General features: G+C 44.5%; 1 protein-coding gene across 1 annotated transcript in view; it reads right to left on the reverse strand.

The window, feature by feature from the left end:
• Positions 1-14,703, reverse strand: part of TRABD (TraB domain containing) — a 125,275-nt gene that overhangs the window by 85,024 nt on the left and 25,548 nt on the right. The window contains exon 5 of the mRNA XM_069627856.1: positions 6,565-6,705. Within this exon, the coding sequence (XP_069483957.1) occupies positions 6,565-6,705 (141 nt within the window). The remainder of the gene's footprint in view (positions 1-6,564; positions 6,706-14,703) is intronic.

Raw genomic sequence — 14,703 nt, forward strand, 5'->3', positions numbered from 1 at the left:
TATATCATCTCTCACCAGCGTTTTATTGGCATGGAAAGAAACACAAGGTAAACAGAAAAGTGACAATGAGCAGTACTGTGAACGCTCCACATAAAGAGTATAAGAGTTGTGTGTCAGGGACCGAAAGCCTAGATCGGGCCCTCTTGACTATCTTGTGCGCATATTAGGACAGTTTTTCTGAAGTCCAACTAAACATTCAACAGAGACAGTACAAGACTCCACTCTTAGTAGGAGGCCGTACCTACCACCTGAGCATATGGTAGCATAGACAGAGCAGCCAGGCGGATCTTAAGAGGGAGAGAGGGTTGTAGAATCAGTACAAAGAAATTGTAGTCACACATACTTGCGCCTTGAAACACTTGTGCATAGGCGCATTATAACATCATATCATGTCCAAAGAAACACTATGTATTGTACAAATAAAGGGTTTATTTAAATACAAGTAGACCAAGGTAAATGTTGGGGAAATAAGTACTAAGAGATAAGGAAGAGAGGTGGGCACCACATCGATTTATATACTCAGTGCGTGAGTGTTTCTTATAGTAAATCCGGTTAGATAGGAGCTTTCAGACTTTAGTTGACCCTCCGACACTGCGATCCACAAAATTCTAAAAGACAGTTGGGTGCAACCACCCAGCAATGTCTGATGCTCTCATGCAGCTTAAAATCAAGCTTTATTTTCTTCTAGTTCCGATATTCCAATTTCACTTCTGTAGGCAATTTTATTTATTCTTAAACAGAATATTTCTCTAAAGAAAAGGCGAGTCATTCACACTGCTTTTTCAATTAGGATGAAACCAATTTAATGCAATATCATTGTGTGTTCAAATCGGTTCCTGTGAAGCAAAACAGTTCCTAGGTCAAAGAATGGCTCATAAGCCGATGCATTTTGGAGTCAGGCTCCATCTTCAGGGCTTAACATATGAGCCTCGTCACTTAGGAACTTGATTATCAATCTTCAAAATAAATCTTGTAGGCTGGCTCCTTCGGTATGTCTTTCAAAGAACAAATCAGTGGAACACAGACAGAGGTAAGCAATAACTAACTTATTTTAGGATGGCATACAGCCAACTCAAAGTAAGTAAAACCTTTATACTTTTAAAAGGAGCCACTAGCAACTTAAGTTATGTATAGACCCAAGACTGTTTGAGCATCTGTATAAAATGGAGCAGGGAAAGCAACCTCCAATGTTACAGTTTAGGAATGACTCCATGTTGTTCTAGGTAGGTAAAACCCAGACAGACTTATTCTAAACAGGCTATACAGCAAGTTCGGGGAAGCAAGACGCAGTTGGGGAACAAATGCACCTATTCTCCAAACGAAATAGTTAGTGAAGAGAACAGCATTACTTTTGGGAAAGAGGCATAAACAATTCACAGGGTAGTAAAATAACCTTTTCGGAATGGCACCAAACACATTCAAGGTAATTAAGAACTTTTGTAACTGCTCACTCTCAGAGTTAGTTACCAACAAACGTCTTTCACCAGTAAGTGACTTTTAAACACTGGTTATATTTTTCCAAGACAATGCTTTTCTTATCCAGTGCTTCCCTATTCTATTGCATGAGTACTCTCAGAGGAAGAAGAGGGACCCTAGTGGTCTAGGAGCCAGCTGTAGGCAGAATGAGATAAAGTTATGTTGCAGGTAAAAGTCAGAATTCCTGTGGAAGACTGTTGAAACAAATAAGTATTTCACTTTTAAAGTTAGTTAGCGTCCAGGGACTTCAGAGAAGGCACTATAGGAGGATTCTAGAAGTGGGCCTGGGGAAGTGGACGAGAGGACTCCCAATCACAGAAAACACCCCAAAAGCAGTCAGAAGACTGAATATTTTCTAGCCAGAATCACGTCACTTGTAAGGTCCAGCACTCTAGTGAGACTTTTAGGACTCAAAATTGTGTCTCTGGCGTTCCAGCAGGATGCCACCAAAGGTTTAGCTCGATTCGGAAGACCATGCAACGCACAATGGCTTAAGGCCGCCGGGTATTGGAGTATTGCAGCCCTGCAAAGTCACAGCATGACGTGTGATGGCTATAAATGCAGGTCTTCTTGAGTCTAGTGGATCTCACCAGGCTCTGGGTCGAGGTCTTCCTTTTCGGGATCCGCAGGTCAATTGGAAGGAAGGGTTACAGTAGACTCCTGTTACACAGCAGGCGCTCCGGTTGCTGGAAATCGCAACATCCTTTGTTTCTTCATCTTCCTCTTTGGTTTCAGTTCCAGTGGTCGACTACCTCTTCAGTTTTCAGGATCAGACATTTATGCAGGAACCCAGCCATCCAAACAGCCATGCAACATACAAACTTGGGGGTGGGAGGTTAGGCAATCCTTTCAGAACAGCCAGTCTCCCTGTTTGAACTGGATTCTCGCAGGCAGGCTGGAAGACAAAGGGCTGCAGAGTTTTGGACTCCTCACTCGCTTCCCGCCTTCACAGTCACTCGGAGCCTGGGCGGGGAATCCACAGGATTCCAGCCAAAGACAAAATTGGCACAAAGGATTTTCCCAGCCCGGAGGGGGGAAGGAACAAGAAAGGACATGGAACACTGAAATGGCAAAAAAAAAAAAAAAAGAAGACAGGGGCCATGGGAACCGTTACAGGGGCAGTGGAAACATCCAGCGGTGAAGGTGCACCGAATTAGTAAAAAGGTTCATTGCCACCAGCCATTAAAGGTAAGCTTGTCCCTGTAACAGAACTGTTACAGTTAAAAGGAGAAACAGAGAAGGGGGATACATTGTATCTCAAAAAGGGAGAGCGTCTAGTGAAACAGTCACTAGACCTGGAGACGCCAACTGATGTAGTTAAGACTACTGCATATTATACATTTCTTTAGTACATAAACGTGAAGTTCACAGAAACAGAAATCAACACAGGATGCTTATACTTCTTCAAATAGTCATCTCATCTTTAATGTTCATTGTTTGGCATGCAGAAGCCCATACCGATGCATTTCGGACAATTAGTCCTTCTTCAGGGCGGGTTCTGTATACTGACAAGTAGAGAAGCGTGGTGTTCTCTCATGGTATCACTCTAAATGCTTTTAATGGGCTGGAAGGCAGTAGGAGGCAGTGTGGAGCCAATAAACACGGTTTCACTTCTGCACCATGAGCCTTAAGAGATATAACTGTATGGTCTCTCATTGTGGCTCGTCACGCTGATCAGTAGTTGAATCGCGAGAGGCCAGTCCGGTGCTGGTAGGCTCCAGCGGATTCTAAACCAGTTCTTGTGTGCGGTCTGCCTCAGAACTTGAATGCAGATACACAGGACCCGCCCGTCTATTCAGCCAAGGAACGCGAACATATCTCCCCAGCACCCCACATAAAGGTGCTGCTTTCACCTAACAAAATGCAAAAGGGATCCAAAGATCCTTTCTACCCTTGGGAACTGTTGTTCCTACAAGGTTAGCCAGAGAAAGTTCAAGGAGAGCACCAAGGGCAACTGTGCAACAATAAACCCGTATATACCAAAATGTGTTAGTAAGCAAAAAGTTCTGGGATTGACACAGGTCAGGAATATTTATCATTGCTAGGAAAATCTTACCCAACACATATGCAACAGTTTTCTTTCAGTGCAGTATTCAATAAGTAGGAGAATAGCTTTTTTATTCAGTTCGGCGTTATAGATATAGGTTTTCATTTAGATCACTTTGTTCTATTCAGTTCATTCCGTTGTAATTTGCCTTTGTAGTGTGCTTTCAAACGTGCCCTGCACTCAGACTTTCGATACCATGCATTCATGTACACGTGAACATTCTGTAACAAAGTATTGTCAAACATTTAGTGATTAACAAGTTCTATTGTTCACTTTGAATCAGAAACTTTTCACAACGTGTATCATTAGCCAGGCGACCACTTCTGATACAAAATAACCTGCACGCACGATCAAACACTCATATACCGGGTTTCTGCTTTTATAGAAAATCACTGGTTGCTTTGTTGCAAGTTTCTGCAGCGCAGATCTATTGGCTTTCTGGTCTCCGCCTCAGGCCTCCACCTCATCCCCCGCAGGCATTCCAAGGTCAGCTTCTGTCCCCAGGAGAACAAGCACTTTGTATGCCAGAAAAAGGGGCAGCCTCCATGCACGGCTCCCCATGTCAAGGCTCATTCAGTTGCACAGAGCCCCAGTGCCGGGCTGCTCTCTCCTGAACCGCTAGCGTGCTCCACACTTACAGCTCCCAGTTTCCCTTGGCCTCTCTGCTGCTGCACCTACACCGTTGGTGATTCTCTCGCCACTGCTTCTCCCCTTGGGTATTCCCGATTGGGCTTTTTCTAAACCTGCAGCCCTTTAACAGGCTGCAGGTGGGAATATACAAGCAGCCCTGCCTGACCATCATTGAGGGGACGTGCCTGAACTCTACTACTCTCAGTAGGCCTCTTCCTCATCCCAGTACCAGAATGGCAAAAGCACCTAGTCTTCATTACTCTCAGTTGCTTCTTCTTTGTCCCAGTACTTTTAGGAGTTATATAGGAGGAAGTCAGGGGAGTTGACTCAAAATGCCCCACAACGGTGTAGGAAGGGTTGGGTATTACTAGGAGAAAGAGGCTACCATGTCTCTTCCAAGGGCATCCCAGTCCCCAAAGACCTCCACCCAGGTGATCCTCCCTCGCTTGTCCACCCCCAGGGTCAGGATCCAAGAGCAAGGCCTTTCCGTGGTCACCTGTGCAGAGGATCGATGGGGACAACTCATTTCAGAGAAGGGTTAGGAAGAGCTAAATGCTATGAGACATATTGTTAGCACAGGAACTTGCAGAGTCTGGCATTAAAAACCAAATGGATTGTTATTTGAAAGTGACACGTTTTACCATTCTTAAGAAACTGGTGTTTGGAAATTACAATTTTGCCATCCCCGAGAAACTGTCGTTTAAAAACAGCCACTTTTGCCAGCCTACCTTAAGTATCCAGGGGACATTTTCCTTACACTTAGTTGTTCACAGTGTGAGGGTCAGATTAGTACGTTTTGGGCACAAGGACAGTTTATGTAATTTTGACAATTTGACACAGACTCATCTTTAGTTTCCTGGGGGGCGGGGGGAGTGACTCTTTAGGTTAGGGGCCGGGAGGCCTTTATCCAACCCTTTTATTTTAATAAAGATGTCCGTTAATGAAAAGATGACAACTTTGTGTCCGCCTCTCATTTCCGACCCCTCACAGTACCTCTAGTACTTGTCTGAAGGATTCTTCCTTAATAACTAATCTTCAAATAGTCTTGCGATTTCTTGGATCAGTCTCTGTAGGACCACTGACTTCTCTTTCCTCCTTGGGAATCTCTTTCTATATTCTAGGTTGCTGGTTTCAACATGTCCTTAGAACGTATCATTTCCCTGATAGGCTTTTCCTCCTGAGCAATTATAGTCCAGCTTGTTCTGGTCCACTTGACTTTGTACATAGTTCAATTGAACAGTTTCTCTGAATTCTGGCTCATGCTATTTACTCTTTTATAATATTCTTCTTGCACAGAACATGGAGGTGCCTTCCCCTCTTCCAAAGGTATCGTTATCCACTGTTCATTAGATTTTTTAGCAATTGGTTCTCCTATATCACAATGTTTTAAGTTAATCAATTTCAGGTTTAACTTTGCCTTCTGACATCTATTGAGACGCGTTGTTGGTAGTTATAATGATTCCTTCTGGGCCTCCCATTATTCCTGTTAGCTGCAATTGTAAAGGAAAACCTCTTCGGAAGCCCTGTTCCCAAAGACCTTCTTTCTCATCCCACACCACTGTTGGTTTCACTGGCGTTTACTTTACATCCTCCTTGCGGTGTCTCAGTCTCTCGATGCCTGACCAGACACTCTGCTGCTTTATGCTGGCGGTGGTCTGTGGTCCGGCTGTCCACCAGGGATCCCTTGTCACGCCACCACCCTTTGCCGGGCTCCTGCCCGGTTGGCTTCTCAGTCTGGAGAATTTGCCGTGGCTCTGGCATCCCGTTCTTTATTTTTAGGCGAGTGAATGAAGAAAGGTTTTTAAGTAGGGCAAGACCATGTCAGTGCACTCCAGCTATGGAGCAACTCACTAAATGAGTGCAAAGACTAGGGTCTCGCTTGGAAGTAATGTCAAATAGTATGTCTCATTTTCTTTCCAACACCAAAAGTGATGAAGAGTGTGCGACAGGGGCAGGACAAACCCAACATTAAGACCCTTCACAAAGGGCTGTTGTAGTAATTTTGGACTGGGGGGGTAGGGTGGTGGTAAATCAGGAAATGTATCATTCATGACAGAAAAATAGGGAAATCATCATTTTTAATTCTCACATTGGCTCTTGCTACCATGTCAACAAATGTGTGTTCTTTTCTAAGAAACTACTGGGATATGAATATGAAACCAGACGTAGTTTAGATCGCTTGAATCAGAGAAAGTAGGTCAAATAGGTCACTGAACAGAATAGCAACCTGATACTTTTAAAAGATTGTGTGGAATAATGTGTGAGGGCCGAATGGATACCTTGGAGAAGCAAAGGCTGTTAAATCCTGGGATTTACTGGCACGCGATTATGCATTCTTGCCCAACAGCAAGCAAGTAGAGTCAGGCACAGCGAGTGTGTGAATCAAGCTAGTCATTTTCAATGAGTCATACCTGCTTAATGGCTTGCTGAAGTTTTTCAAGGTTAATTTCTTTGGCTTCCTTAAGTAAGGTCTTCTCATCCATCTTTAACATGGACACTCTGTACTGGCAAAGTTCGACCACCACCACATCGGGCTGCACCTCCTGGATCGTCTGAAGGAAAACATCAAAAGACGTAATAAAGGGATGGCAATCAGGAATCATGATTTCACCAAGCTTTTGTAAAGGCACACATGGAACCACTTAACAAATCGCTCTATGTACATTTGTTTCCCGTTTCTCAGACGCAAAATAACTTCACCTCTTTCTCTATATAACTTTGTAAGTGAAAAACACTTTGTGCTCACACGTTATACCAATCAATTACAAAGTGTTACACTTATACACAATGGCCAAAGCACAAAATGCTATTCATGTCATGCGCCTAAATCAAAATATCCAATTACATACTGAGCTTTCATCACTCTGGACGCAAGACCTCGGGTTCTGAAAAAGGACCAGAGCGCAGAAGGAGAAACTGGAGGCAAGGGAACCACAGCTAATCCCTCAATACATATGGTTAAGGCCTCGACCTGACATTTGCCTTGGATACCTGTACGCAAGTAGGAACCAACAGTCAAGATTCTGACACATATGAGTTCTAGGAGTGCATTTGCAGTTCTGTTCTAAAGGCTTTGTCAATGCAAATGCAATGTAACATTCCCAGCCCTATTTCAAGGGTCTAGATGTACATGAAATCTTAGAAACGCGAATGCCAAAAGGGCCGAATAAAACATTACGCAGACACCGGTCTGATTAACCCTTTATCCTGCGCCTGGCTTGCAACAGGGACGAGGCACAGAGGAAAGAACTGCATCAACGGCACATAACTTCACACATCACACCACACAAGTAAAACTAGGCTTTTGCATGTGCCGGCAATTCCGGCAGCATGCCTTGTGCCGTACCTTTTGCTACCGGGGATAGTAGGTCTGTGTAGAAGTATTTGCAGATGAAGATTCACTGTTGTAATCTTTGCAGAATGCATACGCTGCTGTCCATTGTGTGCACACAAATAAAAGGTTGCGATGCCTTCCCTTAGCATTTAATCTCCAAAAGAATGATTTGTTCCCATTGAACTTCCCCTTTTAAAATGTTTACATTGAAAGCAATTGGTTTTGAGAATGCGAGAAGATATTTATTTCATATATATGCATACACAAGGACACCTCAAGCTTCGATCCATGGTTGCAGACTAATGGAATTCCCATTGTTAGAGCGATGCATCATTGCTCTGCTTCATCCCCTCTTCTAGTGAGAGCCCCAGCACTTTTTGCTGGACTTCTGGACCTTTTTCTGAAATCGTGAATGAGTGGAGCCTTTTCCCACTCATTCATTCTTATGGGCTCTGTCTTTTGCAAGTCTATTCTTCGTATTTTACCTGTCATAGGGAGTCTATTTTCCTCCATAACACTTCAAGGCATCTTTATTTAACTACTACAGCACACAGCTCCTTATGGGCAGTGTTGCTGGGGACCCTTGGGGTCCTCCTTTGAGATTATTTTCTTTATCCTGGAGTAACTACAGTTCTCAAGGCAGTATCTCTCCTAAAAGGTTATAGTCTGAGGGAAAGGTTATAGTCTGAGGGAAAGGTTATAGTCTGAGGGATTGGCACAAGCCTTGTCAGGCTCCACAACCAAACCAACAGAGTTCAAAATCACATTAAAATACATGAGAGAGAGTGGGGAAAAAAAGGGTCTCACTCTCTCCAGGTTAAAAATGTAAGTCCTCAAAATCCAGCAAAGTTGCCTGGGGTCTCGAAGGTATAGAGGAATTTGCACATGTCTGAGAATTCTCCCTAACACTCTCCATACATTATTTTTGGAATCATACTTTCCTATAACTTTCCTTGGGCTTCCCCTTTTATTTTCTCTGTTTTAACTTGTGTGAACTAATGTTCCCAAGGGTAGAAGGATATATTTTATATCTTTCTACAATCCCCATTGTGAGATCAGCACACCCCACCATATGTGGAGTTCTGAGGGGTTACACTGTATCCCCTTTCTCGCTGCTCCTGTAACATGTGTTACAGTGACAAGCATACCTCAATGGCTCATGGCAGTGTTCTACAAACTTATGTGATTTTTAACCGCAGGCTGTGTTCACAGCCACAGTAATGCACAGAAGGGTCACCATCAACCTAGAATGGTGGCTGTATTTCTTTTTGCCATTTCTTGGTCCTTCTTCTGCCGTCCTGGGTTAGGGAGGTCCTGGTTTGCTTTTTGTCTTTTACGGGAATCCTTTGTGAAGCCCACCACGACTTCAGAGTGTCTGTGAAGACAGGAAAAGATCGAGGTGTCTGAAACTTCTCAGTCCTTTGTCTTCTGGCATGCCTACTTGGAACCAGTCCTAACTGGGAGGTTGGCTGCCCTAAAAAGGACAGCCACCGCGCAAAGTTTGAATGTAGCACGAGTGCTGATCGCTGTGCTCCTGAATAAATGGCCTGGACCTGGAAGCTGAAGACAAGTCAACCACTAGAGCTGAATCCGATGAGGAAGAAGAAGAGAAGATGCCTGTAGCGGATTCCAGAGATCAGCGATACCTGCTGTGTAACCGCTGCCTATGCGGACCCCTTCGAACATGTGACAGAGGAGTCCCAAAGACGAGTCTGATCCTTGGACTGGTGGGACCAGTCTTAAGAAAACCTGCATTTCGAGCCATCCCATGACAAGCTGTGACCTTCCTTGGCTGCAAACCGCCAATACCCTGGGCCCACGAGGATGAATGCTGTGCATCGTCTTACCATGAACTAATCTTGCTGAATCTTCGGTGGGCTCCTGCTAGACCCCCAGAAGCAATATTACACTCCTTAAAGTCCCCTCATCAGAGTGCTGGACCAAGACAGCAAGGCAAATCAATCAGATGACAACCATTCTTCATCTGGTGTCTTGAAAAGGGTGCCACGAGAAGCATTGAAGAATCCTTTCCTCTCGACTGCTGCTGCAATTTCTCATCCAGTGCCCTTTCTTTTGTGTGAAGACCAAGAATCCAGAGACAGGGTTCTGTAGCTGCTGCATAGTGAAGACGTCCATCTGCAACATCTTCGTCACTGCTGAGGTAATACTTACCTAAAATCGTTGTGTCGCTCATGTGTGGCTAGAGTGGAAATTTGTGTAGTTGGGGGTTGACCTGTTCCGTTTGCCCAGGCCTACTACTGAAACGCATCTAGGGAGCTTTCTGCGACGTCCCTGAACCCTTATACAGACTCTGAAGAACTTTACTTACTTGTTCTAAGAAGATATCCTCTGGAACTCTGATTTCCTGCAGTTTGCCTGCTCCTGTTCTGCCTGTTGGCCACTGGACCACCAGTGTCCCTCTTCTGCCTCTGAACACTGGTGCCCTGGATTAGGGAAGGACTGCTAAAGTAACTGTATATTCCCAAAACAGAATAAGTTACTACGTTATTACTTATCTTTGAAGTGCATATTGCCACTCTGAAAAGTATAACAATGTTATTGCTTACATTTGAATTGCATTCCACTATTTAACACTGATGGTATAACTGAATTTTTCTTGAAACAGAAGAAGTGTAATGGTTTACCGCCAATAGGGTTTGCTTATTTTGAAGTGCATATTACCATTCCAAAAGTCTAATACTGTGGTTTTACTCCCCTTGAATTGCAGATTGCTATTCTAAATGTATTTTATACTTTGGTCTACTTAGCAGAAGTATTGTGTCGGTTTTTATACTATGTTTATGACTTATAATAGTACTTACCTTTCTAAAGAATTCTCTTTGCATGGGCATTTTTAAAATATACCATTATTTTAACAATAGATCAGTGTATAAGTGTTTCTTTGGACCATATGTATGCTACAAGTTCTTTGTACCTCCCTACACCCCCTCTCCCTCCTATGGTAAGGCTGGCTGCTTTGTTACACTACGATTACCTTGAGTGGTACAGACTTATACTAAGAGTCGGCATTTCGTATCGCCCAAGGATAGTCTTATAAAGGCCTTTTGGGTGGACTTTAGAAAAACTGTCCCAACAGTTACCCATTGCGAGCACTCAATTTACAACTTGGGAAGAATGAAGCTCCGAGCTGGCCACAAGCAAGATACCAAACCCATTGCACAAGGCTTGGCCTGTTCCCAAGGCGAGTGTGCTGCATGTGAGCTATCCATCCGGTTTACAAACACAGATCCTGGAAGGCAGCTCAAAAGAGGAATAGTTGTAGTCTTAGAGAGGCAGGTCTTTGGCTCAGTCTTTTAAAAAGGGGATTAAAGAAGAAATCTGAAATAGTTTACAAACGTTTTTAATATTTAATAGTATTAAGTTGCAGTATTATGCCGTTCTAGGCATACAATAGCCCTTCAACAAACTGCAAGTGTCCAGGAAAGAGAACCTGATGTTTAAAATAGTGGCCATTTATAACCCTCATATTCAAGCCTGTAAGACGCGAACGGCATTTTATTTAATTGATTGTTTATAGCGCGAACCTGGCCCAAAAGGCAGCAGAACGCTTTACAGAGTTCAGAAGAAGCCAGAGGCTACGGTCGAGCTAGCGCTTTCTTAAATATTTTTTTTTTTTAGCAGTAAGGCAGTACTGTGGGGGATGGCCAGGGTTTCAGTTCTAGGGAGGAAGCGATGAAGGAGCAGTAGGGGGATACAAGGGGAGTGAGTTCCATAGGGATGCTGCATAGCAGGAGAGGGACTGCTTTCCTTTTGGAAAAGCGTGGACTCTAACCTTTTGATGGTCGAGCTACGGGAGGTGCGGTAACCTCCTGAGGTATGGAGTTTGGCTGCCAGGTGAGAGGGGGTTCCACTGGAGACTGCATTGTATGTGATGCATGCGTTTTTTTTTAAGAGGGGGAGCCAGTGGAGATCACGTAGGATGGGGGTGACATGGTCGAATCTGTGGGCATCCATGATAAGACGGACTTCGCCACGGTCGGGAGCCAGGTACAGGGCTGAGGAGCCCGGTGAGGAGGGCGTGACCCCCGTCAATGTGCAAGATGATCAGTGCCTGGACTACTGTACGGACGTTAGCGGGGGTGATTGTTGGGCAGATGTATCATTGTTATGCTTCACCCCCCTCTCCTATTGAGACCCCCAGCACTCTTTGCTGGACTTCTGGACCTTTTTCTTCTATCCCGAATGAGTGAAGCCTTTTCCCACTCATTCATTCTTATTTGTTCTGACTTTTGGAACTCTATTATCTGTGCTTTACCTTTACTATGGCATCTACGTTCCTCCATATCTCTTTTAAGGCATCTGTATTTTACTTTTGTAGCACACAGCTCCTTATGTGTTGCTGGGAACCCTTTGGGTTCTGCTTTGAGATTCTTTATGTGTCCTTACTACTGTTCTTAAGGATAGAGAGATACTTTGTATGCCTCTTAAACCGTTATACTCAGAGATTAGCACACCCCCACCTTATGCTCCTGTGACTTTTGGAAAACTCTATAGTTATGGCTGGTGGTAGTGGACATGTTCTACCAACTATTGTGCCATTTGTTTTACCGCAGACTGTATTCGCTGTCTTGGTTGTGCACAACATGGGGGCTCCTTTCTTTTTTCACCATTTCTATCATGGTTGTTCTTCGTTAGCCCTTCTTCCATCATCCTGGGACGGGGGAGGTCTGTGTGTGAATTTGGCTTTTGACAGGAACCCTTGGGTATCCCCGCCTAGGCTCCAGTGTGTCTGGGCAGGCAGAAAGCGGGGGAAGGGTTTTTCAATCCCCTGCGCTTTGTCTGCCCGAGTGTCACAATGGAACCAGTGCCCACTGGCGGGCTGGCTGTCTTGATTGGACAGCCAATTGCCCCTTACTATAAACTGCTGAGAGAAATAGCAGAGGAGCGTGTCTGAAACTGAATAAAAGGTGAGGTGCCAGATGTGAAAGGCAAGTCGACCACTGGAACTTAAAGTAACCCCGAAGAAGACGACTACCAGAGACACCTGCAGACCCTTTGCAACACTGAAGCAACCACTGCTGTTCTGACCCCATTTTCCATGCAACAGGAGAGCTCCGAAGAGGACAACTCCTTTCCTTTGGCTGGTGGGACTAAACAGCCCTGAAACGAACTACAAACTGAGCTATCTCCCAGGGTGCTGTGCCTTTCCAGAACTGCAGACCGCGAATACCAGGAAAGCTCAGACCCATTTGTAGTAGGTCTCCTTGCTGAGCTCCAGGTGAACCGCCAGAGACCCAATCCAACTCATCCAAGTCCCCCCACCAGAGTTTAGGACTGCAGGAATCCAAGAAGATGACCGGGCGAACAGCATCCTTTGTTGGTGCTGGAAAAGAGGCGCCAAAACCGCAGACTGACCTGAGAAGACAAATAAATCTGTGCCAGAGGGACCCTCTCGAGACTGCAGCTGAGGTGCCCGTTCGGAGTCCCGCCTTTTGTCAACAGACAAAGGAATCCAGAGACTGGGTCCATCGCTGCTGCACAGCGGAGAATCCAGCCGCGACCATTGTGGGGTGAAAATATATTCCTTACCTTGATCCCATAAGTCGCTCTAGAGTGTTGGAGTGCATGAAGAGGTGTCCAAGGTGTCCACTCTTAACTCTGACCCAATCCATCGGTTTGTGTCCCTTTTACGAGTTCTTTAACAGGGTCTCGAAGGTTGTGTTCATTATGCTAGCATCCTTATCTGGAGACTGAAAGTATCCACAGCATAGGCTGCTTCGTAAACCTTTATGCCTTTCCGAACTAACTACTTGTGCATAGAGTTCGGAATTGCACTTGGAAAGCTTTAGTTGGATCTAAAACCGCCTCTAGAACGTTATGCTCTTTTACTGTATGACTAACTAACCTTTTTTGTTCTTAAAAGACTTTATCTTATGTGGTTTTGCTACCTAAATACAATTACTTTATATCTTTGTCTGTGCGCCATCGTATCAATAATACAGTAGAAGTGTCATTAGTGTCAAACTCTGTAACAAGTGTACCACGAGCAACTACGATCCAAGCAGTGGCCTTTGAAAAGTATTTAGATGTAATCCTGTGTGTGTTGGTTAAATGGTAAGTATTTTAAGACATTCCTAGTGTAAATATAATATATATTTTAATATAAGTTTATTGGTGTGTATCTTTGGGCGAATGTACTAACTGGGTTCAGTGTACTTACCTACAACTCACATCTTCCTCTTATACGCCCGACTGCTCTGCCACTCTAACAAGGTTCCATGAATAGTACAGACTTATACTAAGAGTTGGGGACCTGCATACCATTGGGATAGTTTTATGAAGTCTTACCTCAAGTGGACTATAGTAAAACACCCCTAACCGTGATGAAGGGTTTGATTTTCCCCAAGCATGGCGATTTGGGCTTTCTTGGCCACATGTTTTTTGGAGGGAGAGAACGCTATCGACAATGAGATCTAGGGATTTGGCTGAGTCGTCGGCTTGGGGGTGAATCCGTCTAAGTTCATGTTGTCAAGACAGTTTTGAATGATATGTTGTTTGGAGGGGAGTCAATAAGGACAAACTCAGTTTCGGTGGGGTTGAGTTTTATGTAAGCGGATGACATCCAGGTCTGGATGGTGCCCAAGCAGCAACGGAGACGAGAGATGTCTTGAGGGCCAGTAACCTTAAGGTACAGCTGCATATCATTAGCGTACTGGTGGGTGGAGATGCTGGGGTCCTTTAAGAGGCTTCCCAGGGGCTCCACATAAAGGTCGAAGATAATGACTGAGAGAATGGATCCCTGTAGTACGCCCCAAGATACCGGTAGACGTTTGGACCTGAACTGCCCCCTTTGGACGGCTCAGAATCTGTTAGCGAGGTAGGAGGAGAACCAGTCAAGGACTTTACCTGTGAGGCCCATTTTGGTGACGAGAATCGATATGAGCGTGGGATGATCGTCCATGTCAAATGCTGTTGAAAGGACCAGGAGGAGGCAGGAGTCGCCTCTGCCCGTAAGATGAAGTGCGTCATCTATCACTCGATTTGTGGGAGTTTCTGGGCTACATTTGGGGCAAAACCCCGACTGGTAGTCTCTCTTGCTGCGGTCACTTAAGTGGGCATTTTAAAATGGAGTCACCCACTTTGATGGTTTACTTGTTTTCTGAGTAATACTTCAGATACTTAAACCGTTCCTGACTTTTCCCCTTTATGATCTAGAGGACACAATTAGGATTTATCAATTTGGTAGTTGCATGCA

Source organism: Ambystoma mexicanum, chromosome 12 (genome assembly GCF_040938575.1).
Source record: "Ambystoma mexicanum isolate Mex_15411 chromosome 12, UKY_AmexF1_1, whole genome shotgun sequence".
NCBI classification, from domain to species: domain Eukaryota; kingdom Metazoa; phylum Chordata; class Amphibia; order Caudata; family Ambystomatidae; genus Ambystoma; species Ambystoma mexicanum.